The sequence below is a fragment of the Nannobrachium achirus genome (genome assembly GCF_963921795.1).
Source record: "Nannobrachium achirus genome assembly, chromosome: 4".
Taxonomy (NCBI): Eukaryota; Metazoa; Chordata; class Actinopteri; order Myctophiformes; family Myctophidae; genus Nannobrachium; species Nannobrachium achirus.
This window is the reverse complement of record NC_137813.1, coordinates 24,956,579-24,978,059: the sequence shown is the minus strand read 5'-3', so window position 1 is coordinate 24,978,059 and position 21,481 is coordinate 24,956,579. Positions and strand designations below refer to the sequence as shown.

Genomic DNA, 21,481 nt, shown 5'->3' with positions numbered 1-21,481 from the left:
TGGCCGTGGACCCCGGGTCTGAAAATGTTCAAGAATAGCAGATCTACAAGCTGTGAGCTTGTAGATCTGCTATTTTTTTCAATCCTAAGAGTTTTTTTGAAAAACCTATGTTGTAATATACAGTATATACATACCGGTACATACATACATACATACATACATATATACATACATACATACATATATACACCGCTACTGAGTGTTAGTATATATACTGTATACTACGCACATACTCTACAAGGTTACATAACAAACTTCAAATTGAGCTCTTAACCTACACATACACACAAACACACACAAATAGGAAAGTGCACAAACACATACATCCACATATCATTGAGTTGAAACACAATATGTCCTGTGACACTCTGGAACCCCCCCCCCCCCCCCCCCCCACGCCATCTTGTCATGTCCTCCATTTCCCCTGGAACACCAAGCGCTACGATCAACAAAGACCACTGAAGGGAAGGGTGAGTCCCAAACGTTCTCACACACTCACACACACACTCTCTATCACACACACACACACACACACACACACACACACACACACACACACACACACACACACACCCGTGCACACACACACTTTCACATGTGCCAAAACATGTGCCCATCCATGCACACATGCTACTTCACATGATACCCTGACCCCCCCAACACACATACTCACACACACACACACACCCCACACACAAACACACACACATGCACGCACACACACACGCACACACACACACACACACATACACACGTGCACACGCACAAAAAAAGAAACATTGCAGACAGGCGCCCAGGCATGAACCCACACCCTGAAAACAATATAGTGTATAAGCGTAATCCCGCTGTGTAAGAAGGAACCATGCAGTATGTACTGTATCTGATCCTTTGTCAGGAAATCACAATGACAAGCTGTGTTTCTTTTAACCAAAGAGGGCCCCCACACACAAAAACCCAACAAAAAAAACTAAAACTAAAACAATACCCACAGATCAAGCAAGATCGGCTATTTTCAGCGAGCTTTCCCCACAGCCTCGCGTCATGGCCAGACAATACCACTGCGTGGATATGCAGAGTAGAGGGGCAACAGATTCGTCTGGAACCAGAGATTTGGTCGAGAGAGAAAAAAGAAATGTATCAAGTAAGTTATTTACGTTTGACCAATTATAGAGGGTTTAAGTGGCACCAGATATGCAGGTCGGCAAATAAAAGGGGAATTTATCCCAGTCCATGAGGGAAAGCAATTTCACAATAAATTAAATCTCCACGATACGATTATTGTGATTGTTTTTTTATGGCGATAAACGATAATATCGATTACCGCCCCATCCCTAGTCGTGATGTCACCCAAGCTGGAGGAAATTAGAAGAAGTGTGTCTCTTACTGCAGTGGTTCTCAACCTGTGGCTCGGGACCCCCCCCCCCCAAATTATTTTGGGAGGTCCCCAGATAATGTACAACATTGTTTTCTCACTAAGCTGTAAACAAACCAACATACAGTTTAAGTGCATAGAGGGTATCTGCACATTTCTAAAGTGACAATTTAAGGACGTTTTCGTACCTCTAAAAGGACAAATTAAACATTGGTCAAATTGTCAAATATTTGAGGCAGCAATTGTGAAAATAGCAGATCTACATGCTCACAAGATCTGCTATTTTCACATTATAACTGTAATATACAAAATAATGCCTCAACTCTTAGTACTCGTCAGGGTGGGGGGGTCCCCAGTTAAAATATGATTATTTTGGGGGTCACGGCCTGAAAAGGTTGAGGACCGCTGTCTTACTGAACCGGAGGATTTACACTTTACAGAGCATCTGTTTTTTTTTTACCTGGACCACCTGTGGCGAGTGCCGCACACCGTGCAGCATCTGTTGCTGTGAGTGACATGATTTGGGGCTTAATGTTTTAGAGGGGCTTAACGATGAGTAAGCAGGTAGGGGATTACAGGCCCGTAATCCTACAGGACACACACATGACTGTTGATGAACAAATTGGCTGCAGCCGCGGCGAAGTGACCTTTCACCGCTTTGAAAACCCATTAGGATCTCAGCCCCGTCCGTCATTTAGTAACAGTACCCGACAGTGTGGCTGCCAGATTCTTGCAGGCGGGAGACATAAGTGGCCAGGTCTACTACGAGAACAAGCCCAAAAGACACGACTATTACAGGCCGCACAAGCACTTTAAACCTATATGCTTCGGATCTTCTAAATCAATGGGTTAAACCAGTGGTTCTCAACCGGTCCCCGGCATGATTTAGGGGTGGCGTGGGGTCTCCAGATGACAGTGAAGTAACTATTTAAGGAGTTTAAATACGTTTTGTATGTAAAAAAAAAAAAGAAAAGCTAAGAAAAAGAAAAACGGCGTCAAAAGTAATCAACAAACTAAGAGGTCAAACACTGGCCAAACTGTCAAATAATATAAGAAAGAGGGAAAAGTTTTGAAAATAGACAATCTACAAGCTCACAATGCCTCGGACCAGAATAGTTGTGAGCTTGTGGAATTGAGTCAAACTAAATGTAATGCTTGTCAGTGTTCCCAGTTCAAATATGATTATTTTTGGGGGTCGCGGACGCGGCCTGAAAAGGTTGAGAACTCTGGGTTAAACAACATTACACAGTAAGTAAATGAACAACTACACTTTAGAGACAAGACACCTGCAACTACCAAACTAGCAGTACACTGGTCACCAGGCTGTCCTCACAACAGGATTACTGTGTGTGTGTGTGTATGTGTGTGCGTGCGTGCATGCGTGCATGTGTACGTGCATATAGGACTGCGCTCCGCCGGGGGCACGGTGGCGCAGTGGTTAGCGCTTCACCTCACAGCTAGAAGGTCCTGGGTTCGATTCCCGCCGGGGGACGCTGTGGGTGCTGGGGGCGTGTTTCTCCCTCCGCGTCATCAGCGCCCACAACCCTCACAAAAACATGCAGTAATCCTGGTCTCAATAATGCCTTGCCCTGGCCAGCCGGGGTGCTTGATGGAGGGGAAAGGAACTGGTTGGAATAACGTGTTCCTTCCACGCGCTACGTCCATCCCGGGGAAATCCCCCATCAGGTGAAGAGAAACAACTTGGACTACTCATGCATTGAAGGAAGCATGAGGTCAGTCCGTTGTCTCCCCAGGCGCGGCAGAGGGAGAGCAGAGCCCAGGATTACATAGACAATTGGCACTGGGTGAAAAATGGGTTGCAAAATCGCGGGATAAAAATTATAAAAAAAAAAAAAAAAAAGGACTGCGCTCCGGTGTTGCTGTGTTCAAACTGCCACATATGTTTACACTGACTATGTCTGATTATGTCTGGGCTATATTCTTGACAACAAACTGACAAGTGAAAATATTGCATCAAAAATGATCAGAAAGTCAATCAAAAGAGAAGATTCTTGGTCAACAAAAGTGCTCTCTAGCTGGAGCCCTTTTAATCATGCTCGCACCTCTTTGTTTTCAAGAGATGTCAATGTCACTAAGAACTAAGCTTCAGACCTCAAACATGGGGAAAGTTCTCATTCTACTACTCTGCCACAAAAATGTGCAATGCCCTGGCACCAACCACTAAAAGAATCACTGGTTTATTTCAAAATGTGTCTGAAAAAACATCAGGAGACCAGAAGGGGAGACAAATGGATATTCCCATCAACAAGGAGGTGTCATTCACTGCTGCCTCAGTTTCTCCCTTTCGACCTTTGTTTGTATTTGTTGATTTCAGACTAATAACATATTCAATCAATCAATCAATCAATTTAGATCTGCTGCTATTTTAACTGCCTCGTTACATTGCATAAACATGTATTTTAGTACTGTCTTTCTATATCTATCCTTCTTCCCTTTTTTGAAAACTGCAAATGATGGAAGGCTCTACGAAACACTATTTCAGATTTAAATCAGAGATGGATTATTTATTTTTTATTTATTGTTTGTAGTTTCTTATTTGGTCTTGCTTTCTAGTGTTGCTTAAACCAGCATTTCTCATGTCAAGGAACCCCAAAATGAATATGTATTTGTCCCATGTGAAAATATTTTGTGCCAGGGAACCCCATACAAAACTTTATTTCCTGGGAAAATAGCAGATCTACACGCTCACAACGCTATTTCCAAATAGCCGATTGTATTGTATATAGGTTTAAAGTGCTTGTGTAGCCTATCGTCACTGTCGGGCAGAAACCTTGTACCGGTATCTCCAAGTTTCAAATTTGTATGTTTTTCCCCGTAAATTAGAGCCTTACTTCATACAAAAACGTTGCAGAAGTAGTGAAAATAGCAGATCTAAAATCATGTAGATCAGCTATTTTCACTAGTTTAAATCATTTCTAAATGATGAATACAAAACGAACAGGTTTTGGACACACAAGGTTACCGTCCGCCTGACGCCGACACTATAGTCACTCCTTTTGGGCTCGTTTTCATAGACCTGGTTGCTTTGTTTCTCCTGCCAACAGCAAGCTCTCCTCGCTCGAGGAGGGGAGAGGAGGAGGAAAAGGGGGCTTTCATTCTGGCAGACTGCGTTGTTCTACCTCCAGCAGCAGCAACAATGACAGGAAACCAGCCCTGAGCTCTGTGGAGTCTGTGTACTGCCGGCCCGGGCCCAGGCAGGGAGCCCCCCACCCGGGATGAGACTTCCATTTCAGGCAGCCTGCTAGAACACACACTTTCGACCTTCCCCACTCCTCCTCCCATTTGGGTTCCGAAAACGGTTCCAAATGTGATTCGAATCCTTCGGTTCCTTAATTCCATTCCTTTGGTTATTCCGGTTCCTTTGTTACCGTCGGTTCCTTGGGTTCAGGATCCCAACCCTAAATAGCAGATCTACAAGCTCACAACACGTCGCAATTGTAGATCGGCTATTTTTGGGCAAAGACATTTGGTAGAGAGTGAAAAAAAGACTACAAAGAGTACAAACCCTCTATAATTTTACCAATTTTAGAATGTTTAAATGGTACCGGATGCAGCTCTGCAAATAAAAAGTGAATTGATCCCAGTGCATGACGGAGGATCATTTCACGATCAATTTAAATCTCCACAATACGATTATTGTGAGTGTTTTTTTATCATGATAAACGATAATATTGATTATCGTCCCATCCCTAGAAGTCTGGACCCTGGTGGTCCCTGGTCCAGATGTTGAGACCCCTCCTCTGACCTCCGCCCACAGCCCCCCCCCCCCCCCAGTAGGCGTGGCTGTGCTGTCACCAGTACAGTACATGACAAACGACCAATGAAAAGTTGACATGTATTCCATTAATAGCCGAGAGTTATCCTATGACAGCCATTCTGGAAAAGACGTGACATCAGGAGGCTGACGAGCGAAGCGTTCTCGAGGGGATAAACATCCAGTCTTTTTAAACCACACACGCCCAGTGACGGAACATTGCTGCCAAGATTTAAGTCTAAGCTGGAGAGTTGTGTGGGTAAGTCCACCCTCTGACTTTGCTGAGACAAAACATAGGTCAAATATACGCTGTAAGAGTACATAATCAAAACTGTGGGTCAAATATTCTATGAAGGGAACTTTTGAAAAAGTCCGGCTGAGAAATATGTGTAACTTAAAGGGCCTGCCACACTGCCACAGGGTACGTAGTGAGTTCATTCATACCGAGTGACTGTTAAAGAGGTGGTGCCATAGTTTTTCACTTTTTCTGTTTTTTATGTGTCTATGGAGTTAACATTACTCTAACAGAACCCTAATTGTGGTTATAATATGCAAATGAGTCTTCCCTGTGTATTTTTGGTTACTTCCTGAAATCAATCCTGAGTAAAAAGGCGCAATTGAAATGCACAGATATAATGACATCATAAAATCATCCCCTCCCCTTTTCCCATCCAACAACATCTGTGGGTGTGGCTAACTTCAGCTGAGTCACCACTCACCACCCACCTGACAACCAGGCATACTTAATGAACAGGTGGGTGTGGCCACATAAAACACTTTCTGTACACTTTTTTGTAGTATAATCATAAATACCTGATGATTATGTCATAGGGGGGAATAAATCACGACACAATGTCTTTAAAATGCGGGTTACTGTTCTCTAGCAGCTGATGCCTATACTAGCCCACAAAACCAAATACTGTCGACCCACACACCGAATGCCGCACAGCGGAGGCTAAACCAATATAGATATAGAGTGAATCCTTATTATGCTGTGCCCCCCCCCCCCCCCACACACACACACACACTCTCTCCCTGTCTATGGTAACATGGCGAGGGACAAAAAGCCAAGTGTGTGTGCTAAAAGCAGCGGAGGAGCCCTGGTCTCTAATAAGCTGCTTTTATATGAATGGGCAGATTAGAGGCTCCATATCCGGTAGAGAGAGAGAGAAGTGAGGGTGAAGCGAGGAGAGGAGAGGAGAGGAGAGGAGAGGAGAGGAGAGGAGAGGAGAGGAGAGGAGAGGAGAGGAGAGGAGAGGAGAGGAGAGGACTTTGTGCCAACTGGTGGCAGATATACATAGTAGCCTTCACTTTCTCCCATTCAGAGTCTCTGTGGTCCCGCAGCCTGTTAGCTTATGCTGAGTTCTCTCAACTTTATACTGAGCCTGGAAGAAAACATAGAGACAGGATGACACACACACACACACACACACACACACACACACACACACACACACACACACACACACACACACACACACACACGCGCACACGCATACAGAGACACCGCACAAACACACACAGCCTGCAGCATATAGTAGGTCTCATCCTGTCACAGTCCATTTCATCTCGACACGGCGGGCTCTTCCTCTCCTGTAATTAGTGCCTTGTGTAAGCAGCCGCCAGTCACTCTGGAGGAGAGGAGTCTCTCTAAACAGTGTGCATGTGACCCCTGGCACCTCTCTCCACCGCTCCCTATGGAATCTGGACGCAGCACGGCCTCTGTTTACATACAGTACGGCCCTTTTTGCCCTCAACAGCAAAACTACTTGTTGTGCCCGTTAGAATCTCAGGACACTTTAGGCTTTTATTGGTCACTTATTGTAATGTTAGTTTAATTAATAAGTGCAGTCTATGCTTTCTAGCCCTAGATCGGTGGTTCTCATCAATTAAGAGGGGTGCAGGATGGAACCTTGCAGGTCCGGAACTCTGAGGGCGCTTTTTGACTGGCAAAGAACCAGTTCGGGTTCTTTCTCCCGCCTATGGGATGTGAGCTTTTTTCCACCGAGAACCGAGATGGTTCCGTACCGTAAAGGTTGGTTCGGAACGGGAACCACAAAATCCTTGGTTCCTCTGGTTCAATCTGGTGGAAACGCAAGCCGGTTCGTGGCCGGTTCGCAAGAACGAACCAAGGTTCCAAGAAAGTTGAACGGCACTGGTTCTTGAACCAAGGTTCTTTTGGTGGAAACGTTATTTTGGTGAGAGCGTACGAAAGGAACCAAACCCGACACTGGTTCCATTTGTACATTATCAAAGTTACGGGGGTCCTTGGAGAAGAAAAAAAATCACACTTGGTTGAACTGAGCGGTGGAGGCTCCGCATGTGTGTGCGTGCGTGCGTGCGTGCGTGCGTGCGTGCCTGCGTGCGTGTGTGTGTATGTGTGTGTGTGTGTGTGTGTGTGAATGTGAGTGTGAGTGTGCCTGGCCTGAACAACAGCGCCCCTCCCTTAACATGTGTGGTCAGAAAAGGTATTGCAGGCTACATACAGACTCAGGCTACATACAGACAGACAGACAGACAGACACGCATACCCACACACACGGCCACGTATAGGAGACGGTGTGACCACCAAAAAAAAAAAAACGCTTGAGAACCACTGGTCCAGATAAATGTGACAAGCCACGTCCTGAAATTGTCACTGTAATTGACGCTAGTCAGAGTGACAGCTCTGGCGATAGGGAATCCCCCTGCTACGTGACCGCGTTTCACAATGCGAGGGTCGGGTTTTCTCTGCCTGGTAAACAGAGAATGACCTTTGGAAGCGATCACGCTGCATGTGTTTCTTTCTGTATGGTTTGTCCCGCTGTGAAGGGAAGGCTGAAAGCTCTGCCCTCCCACTCTGTGTATCAACATACCAGCTGTCAGGAAACCTTCTATGTCCCCGTTTCATCTTCTTATGTTTTCTTTTCATAAATGCTTGCTATTGTCTTCCTTTAACCAATTAAGCCCTGTTGCCGAAAGACAATGTCATGCAAAAGTTGTGAAAATAGCAAATCTACAAGCTCACACAGCGTCGGCGTTGCAGTAGTTGTGAACTTTTGGAAACTTTCACCATGTTGACATGGGAGGCCAGGCTCAAAGTGCTCAAGTGTGTCTGTGGGTTTTATACATGTTTAAGTTAATCGGTTAAACAGTTTAACCGATGAAAAGTATTAACAAGAGCTTGTGACTAAATAATATCTACACTGACTGGGTCCAGTGGAAGGCACTGGTTCTTTTTTTAAGTAACAGTTTTGGACATTCCATCATCATCATCATTGCTCATTCTTACTTCACACACCCCCGTGCATTGTTGTACACGCACACGCACATGCATGCATGCACACACGCAAAACAAAGAGAAATACAAAGATAGCACACACCACATGAGAGTAACCATGGCAACCTTGAGCGAGTTTCCTCAGTTTCCGGTGCGGGCGTTCCTTCTTCGAACCCTCTTTTGTGTTGCTTCAAAGTCTGAGCCACAGACAGGCCATACGGCCGTCAACGTGCCTGCTAAAGCAACATGCAAGGCTGTACACGAGACGTGTGTGCACGTGCGTGTGTGCATGTGTGCGTGTGTGTGTGTGTCACTGCGTAGGCCACAGGGAGGGCATGAGGAATGCTCGACAGGATGCAAGCTGAGAATTCCAGAAAAACACACAACTCTGTGCAAAACACCCGCCGCCGATGCCGAGCGCTGGCCCTCCGATTACCCATGTTTTTGCCCATATCTTGTCAAAGAGCGCAAATATGTATTCTAATCATTTGAAAAACAATTATTTGAGTAACAATTAATCGTCATGTAAAATGTCATGATCGTGACAGCCCTAACAGACGTTGAATAATGACATGAGCCTCCGTCCGTCCGTCAGTCTGTGTACAGAACATACTCTGAGTTCCCACTGACAGAGAGACAGAATGTGCTTCCTCTGAACGTGACTGCATCCCTGGAGTCCAATTTGTTACACGCTGGCTGTTGAACATTGTGTCTTCACCAAGTCATTGGCTGGGCGCGCTGGGTGAGAAGAACTCTCACCAACGTCTTAATGTGCATCAACACAAAGCCATGTAGCGAGCATGTTGTACTGTACGTCACAGCTCCATTAGGTGAATTGGTAAATATGGGAACACAATCACTCTTATTCCTATGACAAACAGCACAACCCGTGCTTGTGTTCTGCGGTGGCACTCGGGTGAGTTTACTTTACAGCACCTTGTTCAAGTGCATCAGAATTCCAAACGAATCGCCACTTATGACTTATGTCTGAAGATGAGTAATGCACTTTCTCCGCCTCAGGTGTGGCTCAGACGTGTGCATTCTGCATGCCATAGCGATAATCACAGCTGTTGGATCATTATAAGTCAGGGGTCTTCAATGTTTTGCAGGCAAAGGACCCCTTAGCAGAGACAGATGAAGCAGGGACCCCCCCACATTGTATAAAATTGCATTAACATAAATCGTGGGCAGTGAAATGACAATTTAAGGACTTTAAGACCTTTTTAATGCCTCAGAAATAACAATAATAAATAAATAAAGACCTGCACTAAAAGTAATCAACCAACTATCCTATAATAAAATCTGGTCAAACATTGGCCAAATTGTCAAATAATATAAGAAAGAGGAAAGTTTTCATCATTTCAACAAATAAGCATAAAGAAACTAGTTCACATGAACGATATTGATGTACAGTAACTAAGATATCCAAATGGGTACACATATTTTATATGCGCAGAATTACAATTAAAATACATTTTCATGTGAGCCGGTGTCAGTTGTGGGAGTGGGAGAACAAGGAAGGGACAGACAGCTCTCTGTGCAGTGGGAGCGCCGTTACGTCATCAATCATATTAGTTCATTTGATATAGTCCAGTTGCTTGTGTAATTTGTTCAAATTTGAACAAATCTTCGTGTTTGGAGATATTGAACTGGACTAATAGCCTGATTTCCCTTTTTTGCGCACCATGCCTCATTTAAAGGAGTGTATTGGTCAGGGGGTTGCAGAGCTGCAGCGGACAGTACAAGAAGACCACAATCAGCCACAATAATACGACACAAATACACAAATACAGACTCCGAACAGACAGGCGGTGAAAAGGAACAGAGAGAGAGAGAGAGAGAGAGAGAGAGAGAGAGAGAGAGAGGGAAAGAGATACTTGTAAACAATAAACACAAGAAACAGACAGAGATGTACTGTGGGGAGAGAGACAGGGAGAGGGAGAGGGGGAGGGTGGAGGTGTGGGGGGGAGAGAGAGAAAGAGAGAGAGAGAGAGAGAGAGAGAGAGAGAGAGAAAGAGAGAGAGAGAGAGAGGGCAGACACAGACAGGGGGCCAGTGATGAAGACAGCCCCAGGGGTAAACATCCGGAGCACAGCAGGGGGTACAGATGTTCCAGACTATACAGCAAACCTCTCCAACACAAGTGCTTTGCAACCACATTAACCCTAGTGTTCCCTACCATGGACGTATCACACAATGATTGTCTCCACCAGCCGAAGGCTGAGGGAGAGTATGTTTTCCCCTCCGTCCGTCCGTGCGTGCGTGCGTCCGTGCGTCCGTCCGTGTGTCCTCGCAGTTTGTGTGCAGCTAATCTCAGTCGCCGTTGGCCCGATCGCTGCCAAACTGAGCACACACACTCCCTGGATGCCAATCTAGAACCTCTGCCCCACATTTTTCAAATCAGCCTCATGGTGGCGCTATAACAGGCCGATTTGTGTGGCCTGGTTGTTACCAGCTAATCTCCGGCGCCGTTGGCCCGATCGCTGCCAAACTGAGCACACACACTCCCTGGATGCTAATTCAGAACCTCTGCCCCCCATTTTTAAATCAGCCTCATGGTGGCGCTATAACAGGCCGATTTGTGTGGCCTGGTGGAGACCTGTGCTCGGAAGAGCACTGCTTCTAGTTTGCTTTTCTTTTTTGCTTTTACAGATTTCCAAAATAGCAGATCAACAAGCTCACAATGCGTCATATCGCATTGTGATATACCGGTATATAACTACTACATTTTCCATATTTGTGCTACTAGTATAACATAAATATTAATTAACGATTAATGAAACCCTGGACAATGGGGCTTAACAGTATTGGAAACAATTGACAATTGGCAATATTTTTTTTTATATATTATTGCAATATTAACGCGATAATCAAAATATGCCTGATTCTCTTAAAAATGCCACTTTAATCAACCACTTGAACCCCTGCAACCATCTTCTGGGGCAGAACATTTGCAAAAAATAGCAGATCTACAAGCTCACAACACGTCGCAACGTGTTTCACTGACAACCGATGTCCATCAAAGATCAAAGGTTCAGGCAAAGGTCGAGCAGGCATTGATTGGGGGGGGGGTACTATGTAGTATGTACCGTGGTTGTGTCTTTGTTGATGTGGTATGTTGAGCAACTTTGTTTTCTTCCTTTGCTTCTCAACTCACAGGAATAGGAGAGTGTTTGTCGTCCCCAGATCCTAAACATCCCTGTTTGTCCCGGGTTCTCAGTGTTGTGTATGTGCCGCTAAGTCTGTCATTAGACTGTCATTAGACTTGACACTGACATTATGTTTATACGACTGCTGTTCGACAACACGGCCACTGGTGACACACGCACGCCCGCACACGCACACGCACACGCACACACACACACACACACACACACACACACACACACACACACACACACGTGCTGTGTCTGGGAACGTATATCCACAGCATGTAATCTGCTCTTGTTCTAGGATCCTGGTTGATTGATTGAATCGTTTATTAGACAAAAATGAAGAACTGTAAAGTACAGCCAAACCAAACTAAAAAAATTGTACAGCACAAGTACAGTCAAGCACCCTGCCTAAAAGTAACACCCCAAAAAAGCCCTTGTGGTCCTTGGTATTCAATTCATCAACACCAAACAATCATTCATTCATCAACACCAAACAATCTTGGGACCCCCTGGGCGTCCCGACCCACAGGTTGAGAACCCCTGTCTTGGACGACTTCAGTGGGTATTTAGAGTCAACCAAGGATGGGAAGAGACAAAGAGTGGCAGCCAGAGTCCCAGTCTGGGACACTGTTTACTTGAACCCCAGGCTGAAGCGGCTTGTTTGTCCACTTTCCCCTGCAGCCACGCACCCCGCCCCCAACAACAAATGTCCAGCCAACTGACTGGCTCGCCTACAGCAGTGTAAAGTAACTAAGTAGGTTTACTCAAGTACTGTACTTATGTACAATGTTTGGGCCATTTTTTACTTTACTGGAGTATTTCCAATTTTCAATACTTTTACATGTAATAACTTACCTATTTCTGGTCCACGTTACACTGATAAAAACCTAGATGCACGCTCAGGTCGGTACAAAAATGAGCCAATGAAACCAGCGCTCCCCAAAACAACAGGTTTGGGGATTGGTGGGAATTGATTACATGATACAGTCACCTGTGCATTTAGTCTCAATGTTTGTAAACAAGAAACGGGTCTATAGTAATTTTACTCCACTATAATTATATGAAAACTTAAGTTATAGTTACTTTTGGTTATTACACATTAATCACTTCAGCCCTACACATTACAGCCATTTGAAAATAGCTGATCTACAAGTTCACAATTGCGAGCTTGTAGACCTGCTATTTTCAAAAGATTTTGTATACGTTTTGAATTTGTGAAATGGGACATTCTGCACAATGAGTGCTTTTACTCTTGGTACTTTAAGTATATTTTGATGCCGATGCTTTTGTACTTTTACTCAAGTACATTTTTAATATCGGACTTTGAGTACTTTTTCCACCACTGCTCGCCTACACAGCCTGAGCGCTCCCTGCCAAGGCTCAACAATAAGCAGCGTGTGTGAGAGCACTGCTGGTGCAAGCTGTACATGTTAATGATGTTGTTATCCATACACAGGGCACCTATTCTCTCTCTGTAAAAAAAGGGGGACGATAATCGTTATATTGTTTATCATGATTAAAAAATTATAATAATAAACGCTCACAAATAATTGTAACGCAGAGATTTTAATTTATCCGCAGTCAAATATACCGGTATACATTTGGAGGTTCTTTGCACTAAACCATTTGAGAACCACTGGTCTATACCAGTGGTTCTCAACCTGTGGGTCGGGACCCCCAGGGGGGTCCCCAAATTATTTCGGGGGGTCCCCAAATGATTCACTTAATGTGCAACATTGTTTTCTCACTCAACAGTAAACAAACCAACATAGAGTTTAAGTGTATCGAATCTATCGAGGGTATCTGCAGATTCTGCACATTTCTAAAGTGACAATTTAAGTACTTTTTAATAACTCTAAAATGATATTAAACATTGGCCAAATTGTGAAAATAGAAGATCTACATGCTGTTTTCACAATCTGCTATTTTCACAATAGAACCGTGCTATACAAAATGTAATGCCTCAACTCTCAGTGCTCATCAAGGTGGGTGGGGGGTCCCCAGTTCAAATATGATTATTTGGGGGGTCACAGCCTGAAAATGTTAAGAACCCCACTCAGTTACACTCCAGTCAGTGTACTGTACTCTGTGGTAAGCTCTCACAATACACTCTGTTACACATACTCAGTGTTGTCCAGGGGTGAGATGCCGTGGGCTCGGCGAGCCCAGACTTATTTACCTGCACGCGCGCGCGCCTCACGTGCAAGCACACGCACGTCACAAATTTAGAGGGGCACCACTTCTAAAATCCATATCACACCACTGGTGTTGTCTCAGGGTTACACTCTCAGAGTTTACTCTGAAACTCTGTCTCAGTAGTAGCCTACCTACACTCAGTTAGGCCCTCAGAGAGTACAAAGTATTCAAAGAGTCAAGTAGGCTATTTATAAGACTGACTGACAAAACAACCTAACCCTACTCTAATACACTAAGGGGTATGTGGGCTCGTACAAGCCTCAGGGAGATGAACGCACCTGCCTTACATAGTTCCGGGTCACCCTTGGGCAAGGTGTAGCACCCGTATGCCTCCCCCATCAGGGTTACGAGACTACTGCCTTGTAATGAGGCCCTGGAAGGTCAAAGGCTAAGGGACCTCCCCTGACAAGAAAAGGGTGTCTGAAGAAGTTGCGCTCTCAACACTAATTAGCAAACCACAAGATCATGAAGACACAACTTGTTTGCACCAGAGTTAAATCCCCTGCCACCTGCGGCAATGAGCAACAGAGACCTGTGGAAGCTCGAAGGCACTCGAATGATGATGATGATGACACTTCTCAAACCTTTTCAGGACCCCCACATTGAGATTTGGGCACAGCTGACCCCCTATATATGAAATGATTTGGGGAGCCTAAACAAAGCAGATATAGGCCTACAAGCTCACAGCAAGTCACTTGTAGATCTGGTATATATTTTGAACATTGTTTAAAAATCTTGAAAGTGTGATAACATCTGATTTAGGGCATGGTCACAGCAAAGTGTGATAACATCGGTCACAGTGCCCTTATATTCTACCTATTTAGGGCGAAATCTGCCAATGCATTTCAATAGGAATGGACTGGAGCATATCTGCAAATGTCAGCAACCTGCTCCATTCCCATTGAAATGCATTGACAGAATCATCCCTCAGAATAAAAGCGTTGTGTGACTGTGCCCTTTGAAGAAGGCATCTGCAGAATGGGCCTTAAGGGCACGCATGGTCACACCGCACCTTGATTCTAGCTGTGAGGGCGGGTTCTGCCAATGCATTTCAATGGAAATGGAGCAGATTTTTGCAGAAATCCGCAAATGGCAGCAAACCACTCCATTCCCACTGATGCATTGATTGAATCCACTCTCATAGGTAGAATAAAAGTTAACTTGTGACCGTGCCCTGATTGGTTATTTTGCTAGGGGTCCACTAGGGGACAGTGGACAGTCAGTGGACCCACACTCACCACCCCATCACTCAATGTGAGCAGTGACAACCCCGTCCCCGGCCCATGGGGCACTGACCTTCTCAGAGTTGATGCTCAGCTTCTTCTCCAGGACGTGGACGTGGTCACGGTCACGGACCTCTCCGTTGCCGTTCTCCTCGTCCCGTGCGGGGACCGGCGGTGGCGGCGTGCACGACTCCTCCGTCGGCGTCATCACCACCACCATCCCGTTCTCCTCCTCCGTGCTGCGCTGCAGTTCCTCCTCCTCCTCCTCCACCTCTTCCTCCACCTCTTCTTCCACCTCCTCCTCCTCCTCCTCCTCTTCGGAGCCGTCCAGGCTCCCCGGCGGCAGCGGGACTCCCTCGGTCACGTACTCCCTCCGGCACTTGAGTCCGCGCCGCTTGAGCAGCGCGTCGGTGTCCGCGTCCACCACGACGAGCTCCAGGCGGCCGGCGGTGGCGCGGATCCGCTGCACGACCTGCTGGTGGCTCTCGCCCTCCACGCCGTCGCCGTTGACGAACGCCAGGCGGTCGCCGGCGCGCAGCCCCGAGCTCTCGCTGGGGCTGTCGGCCTCCACCAGGCGGATGAACTGGCCCGTCCGGCCCTTCTCCCCGTGGAGGTGGAAGCCGTAGCCGTTGTCGCCCTTCTCCAGGACGCACAGCCGCGGGCGGAGGTGCTCGCTTTTGCTCGGCATTGTCTCGTTTGTTCTTGTTGTTGTTGTTGTTTTGAGTTTATCCCCGCTGCAGCGCGCACTTTTTCCTCTCCTCTCTTTCTGTCGCTCTTGTCCCGACTCAACTTGTTGCTGCTTGGAGCAGGAGGAGCGTGGGAAAGACTCTCAACTCTGTAGAAATGAGACCTGTTCTGTTCAGTTCAGGATGCTGACGATAGAAACTATGAATGATAAACACCCTCTCTCTCTCTCTCTCTCTCTCTCTCTCTCTCTCTCTCTCTCTCTCTCTCTCTCTCTCTCTCTGTGGTTCTAAAGGAACCTCCGCCCTCTGGGAGAAATCCGGCGCCGTCCGTGGAAACGGTGGTCTGGGTTGTCACCTCCCAGCGCACATACACAGTTCTGTTACACACACACACACACACACACACACACACACACACACACATACACACACACACACACACACACACACACACACGACACACACTCTCTCTCTCTTTTAGGTGAGTCATGAAATACATCTACTATTACATGACTCTCTATAGGCTATACAATAGGCTATACGTCTAATATTGTTATACTGTAGCTACAGTAGGCTACATTCTCTCATTGAATTACCTTGGTGGAATTGTACTGAAATGAACCACTTTCAACTTGGCTTCCCTATTGTCTGCATGTCCTACAACAAAAATATAGTAGGCCCCAATCACCGCTTTAATATCACTACATAAGCGTGGGGTGGCTCAAAGTAGCTGATCTTGCAATTGTTCTGGTGTACAACTCATTTGGTCTATGTCATGACATCAAACATGATGTCAGACATCAACAATTTCTAATGTTGGGAAAATATGGCCACATTTTGGCCAACTTAAACAACTGTCACTGAGGCGGATGTGTGCACGCTTCTCGCCCTTAGTAGACTGGGCAGAATTTCTGAGAATGTGCTTGTATAAAGTCCCGAAGGCATTTTGCGAATATTTATTATATACAACTGTTCTAGGGGTATTAAGGGATGCTGAATCCAAATTTGCTGTATATAATGCTCAAACATGTTCCTAAATGGCTCAAAATTGAGAAATCCAACATGGCGGCCACTGCAAGGCTGAAATCTATTTAAGTGCAAATCTTTTTTACTAAACAAGGTAGAAACTTGAACTAAATGTGTTTTTCTAGGTTAGCCTACATGGGGAATTTGAAATTCTATCCTGATTTTAGATCAGACGTGAATAATTGGCTTGAAACTCATACGTGTATAGCAGAAACGGTTCGTTATTGATGCATAATTCATCAAACAGAAACAAAAGCAGGATGAACCATGGTTTTATTCATCAAAACTCTTGATCAATCAACAAGTCATATATGCAAATTATATATAGTCCTTAATATGAAGGTAGGCTACATTAATTTAGCCTATTTGCAGTCATCAATATTTCGAGCAGATGTCATAGGTATCTTGTAGCTGCATGCATCCAATTCCACTTTTCCTGAATAGAATAGAATAGATTATAATATAATATAATAGTATTTTACCATATCAATAAAAGTAAATGTACATGGGAATACTTTTTACTGTAATCCTTACTGTGGCAACTTATTCACAGTCTTCCTCAGTGTTCCGGCAAGTTTTGAGTTTTTTGCAGTTGCATGCTTACATACATGCCATATGACTCTTTCTGGATAGAATAGAAGAGAAGGGGATACAACGTTTATAGCCAGCACAAGTACATCAGGGTAGGGTTCATCAATCTGTCAACATCTAAGGGGCCTATTATACGGAGACGAATTTGTAATTACCAGGTAGTTTTTACTAGTAAAACGGCCATTTTGACACACGGAGACGCGTTTTTATGACCTAATCCGACACTTTTTTGAATTCGGGTCTGAAAGTGGAAAAGTGCGTTTTCGCATCAAATACGCAGCTGTGTAATAAAGGAAATCGCCGGCGAGGGAGAGTGCGATGATGTCATAGCCCCCCTGCTCCCCCTCCCCGCTGCATAACAGTGTCAGTCTGTCATACTAACCTGAAAATGTATTGTGTTGTTGTAGGCCTAATTAAAACCCAGAAAATAGCCAAAACTGAACACATAGTGATCTATTAGCCCAAACCTCATTTGGAAAATATCAGGAGTAGGCTAGCCTATATGAAAGCCTTTTAAAAATGTTTATAGCCTACAATTGGAATCCTTCTCCAAACCAATCAATTACAACTGCCAGCAAAAGACGTAAAGATTATGTAGGTCAGATCAATTTATTTAGCGCAGCTGGCTACTATACAGCTCGTTTGACAGGAGTCGCAAGCACTAGGCTACCAACAGCTCTCCTCTCATCAAAGTTAATTTAAACCAGTAGGCTATTCCATTCTCAGCCAACTAATTATTAAATCCATGTATTTCCGAGTTTCCAAGAGACCGACCATTTAATGATTATTAAAGCCCATAGTTGTGCGTCCCTCTCTGCCTTCATGTGCCGATCCATCCACTTGCAGTGCAGCCGTGCGCTGTTCTGATTGACAGCGAGGAGCTGTAAACTGTACACTTTATAGTGTAACATTTATGGTATTCCAGGCAATAATGCATTCCCCTTGTTTTTACCTAAAAACTGGATTAATTCTTCAAAATGTGGACTACATCACGTCACAGATGCAGCGCACTCAAGGTAATTATTGTGATTTATCCAGATGCTTTGCAATTAGGCTACTCACACGAGTAATGAATATGCTGACAGACAGACAGATAAAAGAAACAGCTCATATCACAAAAAAACGTCCTCCTATCGCTCCTAACTTTTACTGTCCAGTCAGAGTCCACGAATAGGCCACTCGCTCATAATGTCACAAAATTCTCCTCCTCCTCCGGCGCTGCTGGCGCTCCTCCCGCCAGCAGCGTCAGTTCTGCAAATGCAAAGGTATGGCAACATGGCTGTTGTCTTGCACGTGTGAAGGCATGCATGCAATACATCAGTCATGTTGCCAATACTTTTTAGCAACAAGCATGATGAATTCATTTTAAGAAGTACATTTTATTATTTTCTCCTGTAATCAAGGTACGTTATACCATACCCATGTGCGCCTCTGTAGTCTACTCCACTCGCTGCCTCGCTCGGGTTATGCATTTTTTCCGACTTTATATCGCCCATCCCCATAGATAATGTCCAGAAATTTGCTCCATATAGTTCCAACCTTCATCTTCCAGGTGGCTTTTATTGGCTTTTTAAAAAACCTCTACGATGTAACTTCAGCCAACTGGCTGCACCGCGGGACTCATTGAATATGCGAACAGAGTTCAACAGACGATAATAATATGGATTTGGGAGCATAGCATGTCTCATTAAAAACAACATAGGCTATATTTTATAGTTGAAGGGTAAATACACAGTAGCCTATATGTACGGGCATATGTAGGCTACTACAGCATTTTGCATGACATGGTGCGTTTCGTGTAAACGCAGACAATACGAATCAATGAGGAGCCAATGCGAGGTGTAAAGGCGATCTCATTTTGATAACGAATCCAAAATTAGATCGGCAGCGTCTCCGTTTAATAGCAGCCTAAGAGTCTGTAGAGTATGCAGTCTAGTAGGCTAGTATTCTCTAAAATTACCAAATCCCATTAGTACAATCTATTATACATACATACCTGCAGCTGCAGCGTTGGCTGAGGCACTCCTTTGTACACCCACATGAAGTGAACACCCTGCAGGCTTTGGGCATAGGTGGCAGAGAGAATAGCCGTGGCACTAACTGGCCTTCCTTGATCATCCATCCCATTTCCTCCACTGGAGGAAGATTGGGGTGTTGCAGGTGAGCTTGATTCCATATAGTGTGCACGCATGATATGGAACCTCACAGCATCTGTGGTTGGTGGCAGTCTCTTGGGGACGACCTTTGCAGAATAACTTTACTCTTGCTTTGTTGCATGAATCAACGTCAGGCACACCATAGATCTTACAAATGAATCTTTCTGATGATGTCACGATATCTTCTGTGAAAGGGCCCTTCCCAAGGCCAGCAAGATCAGTGTGATGTTGTTCGAACACCTGCCAGGCTGTCTTCTTTCCGTGGCCGCTGAACTGAGACACACTGTCACATTCAGTAAGGGCATGGAAGGCAAGGAGTGTGTCCAGTTGATCCTCAGACAGTATCCTGTGAATTTCATGCACTGGGAAAGACTTTGGGTCCTTTGATGTCCCAGCTTTCATGTAGACGTAGGTACATCTGATTTTGTCAAAGTGAGCAAGCAGTAGTAGAAGCACGTCTGTGTCACGTGCATGCTGACACGACTACTGTTTCCATCGGTGCATGGATACAGTGAAGGGTCAGTCGTGTATCAGCTTGTATCGTGTATCAGTCGTGCATCAGCTTCCTCGTGGTCAGCACTCAGGGAGGAGACTTCAAGATCAGATCAGATGTACCTATGTCTACATGAAAGCTGGGACATCAAAGGACCCAAAGTTTTTCCCAGTGCATGAAATTCACAGGATACTGTCTGAGGATCTTCCATGCCCTTACTGGATGTGACAATGTGTCTCAGTTCAGTGGCCACGGATCACACTGATCTTGCTGGCCTTGGAGAGGGCACTTTCACAGAAGATATCGTGACAACATCAGAAACATTCATTTGTAAGATCTATGGTGTGCCTGACGTTGATTCATGCAACAAAGCACGAGTAAAGTTATTCTGCAAAGGTCGTCCCCAAGATACTCTGCCACCAACCACAGATGCTGTGAGGTTCCATATCATGCGTGCACACTATCAAGCAACTATATGGAATCAAGCTCACCTGCCACACCCCAATCTTCCTCCAGTGGAGGAAATGGGATGGATGATCAAGGAAGGCCAGTTAGTGCCACGGCTACTCTCTCTGCCACCTATGCCCAAAGCCTGCAGGGAGTTCACTTCATGTGGGTGTACAAAGGAGTGCCTCAGCCAACACTGCAGCTGCAGGTATGTATGTATAATAGATTGTACTAATGGAATTTGGTCTTAGATGTTAACAGATTGATGAACCCTACCCTGATGTACTTGTGCTGGCTATAAACTATCCATTCTATCCAGAAAGAGTCATATGGCATGTATGGAAGCATGCAAATGCAAAAAACTCAACACTTGCCGGAACACTGAGGAAGACTGTGAATAAGCTCCCACAGTAAGGATTACAGTAAGAAGTATTCCCATGTACATTTACTTTTATTGATATGGTAAAATACTATTATATTATAATCCATTCTATTCTATTTAGGAAAAGTGGAATTGGATGCATGCAGCTGCAAGATACCTATGACATCTGCTCGAAATATTGATGTATTAATGTAGCCTACCTTCATATTAAGGACTATACGTATATAATTTGCATATATGATGATAGAAATATGATGATAGAAAAATCTAAATCAAGTTTTGATGAATAAAACCATGGTTCATCCTGCTTTTGTTTCTGTTTGACGAATTATGCATCAATAACGAACCGTTTCTGCTATACATGTATGAGTTTCAAGCCAATTATTCATATCTGAGCTAAAATCAGGATAGAATTTCAAATTCCCCATGTAGGCTAACCTAGAAAAACACATTTAGTTCAAGTTTCTACCTTGTTTAGTCAAAAAGATTTGCACTTAAATAGATTTCAGCCTTGCAGTGGCCGCCATGTTGGATTTCTCAATTTTGAGCCATCTAGGAACATGTTTGAGCATTATATACAGCAAATTTGGATTCAGCATCCCTTAATACCCCTAGAACAGTTGTATATAATAAATATTCGCAAAATGCCTTCGGGTTTCTGATTTTCTGAAAATTGATCCTGTCTATAGGGCGGCTTACTGGTTATGTCAGTCTATTTCAA

General features: G+C 44.7%; 1 protein-coding gene across 1 annotated transcript in view; it reads right to left on the bottom strand.

Moving 5' to 3' along the window:
* The window catches only part of nherf1b (NHERF family PDZ scaffold protein 1b), a 74,558-nt gene extending 58,551 nt beyond the window's left edge, over positions 1 to 16,007 (bottom strand). Inside the window, exon 1 of the mRNA XM_080722950.1 lies at positions 15,053 to 16,007. Coding sequence (XP_080579076.1) covers positions 15,053 to 15,667 — 615 coding nt within the window. The 5' untranslated portion in view covers positions 15,668 to 16,007. The remainder of the gene's footprint in view (positions 1 to 15,052) is intronic.
* Between the last annotated feature and the right edge of the window lie 5,474 nt (positions 16,008 to 21,481).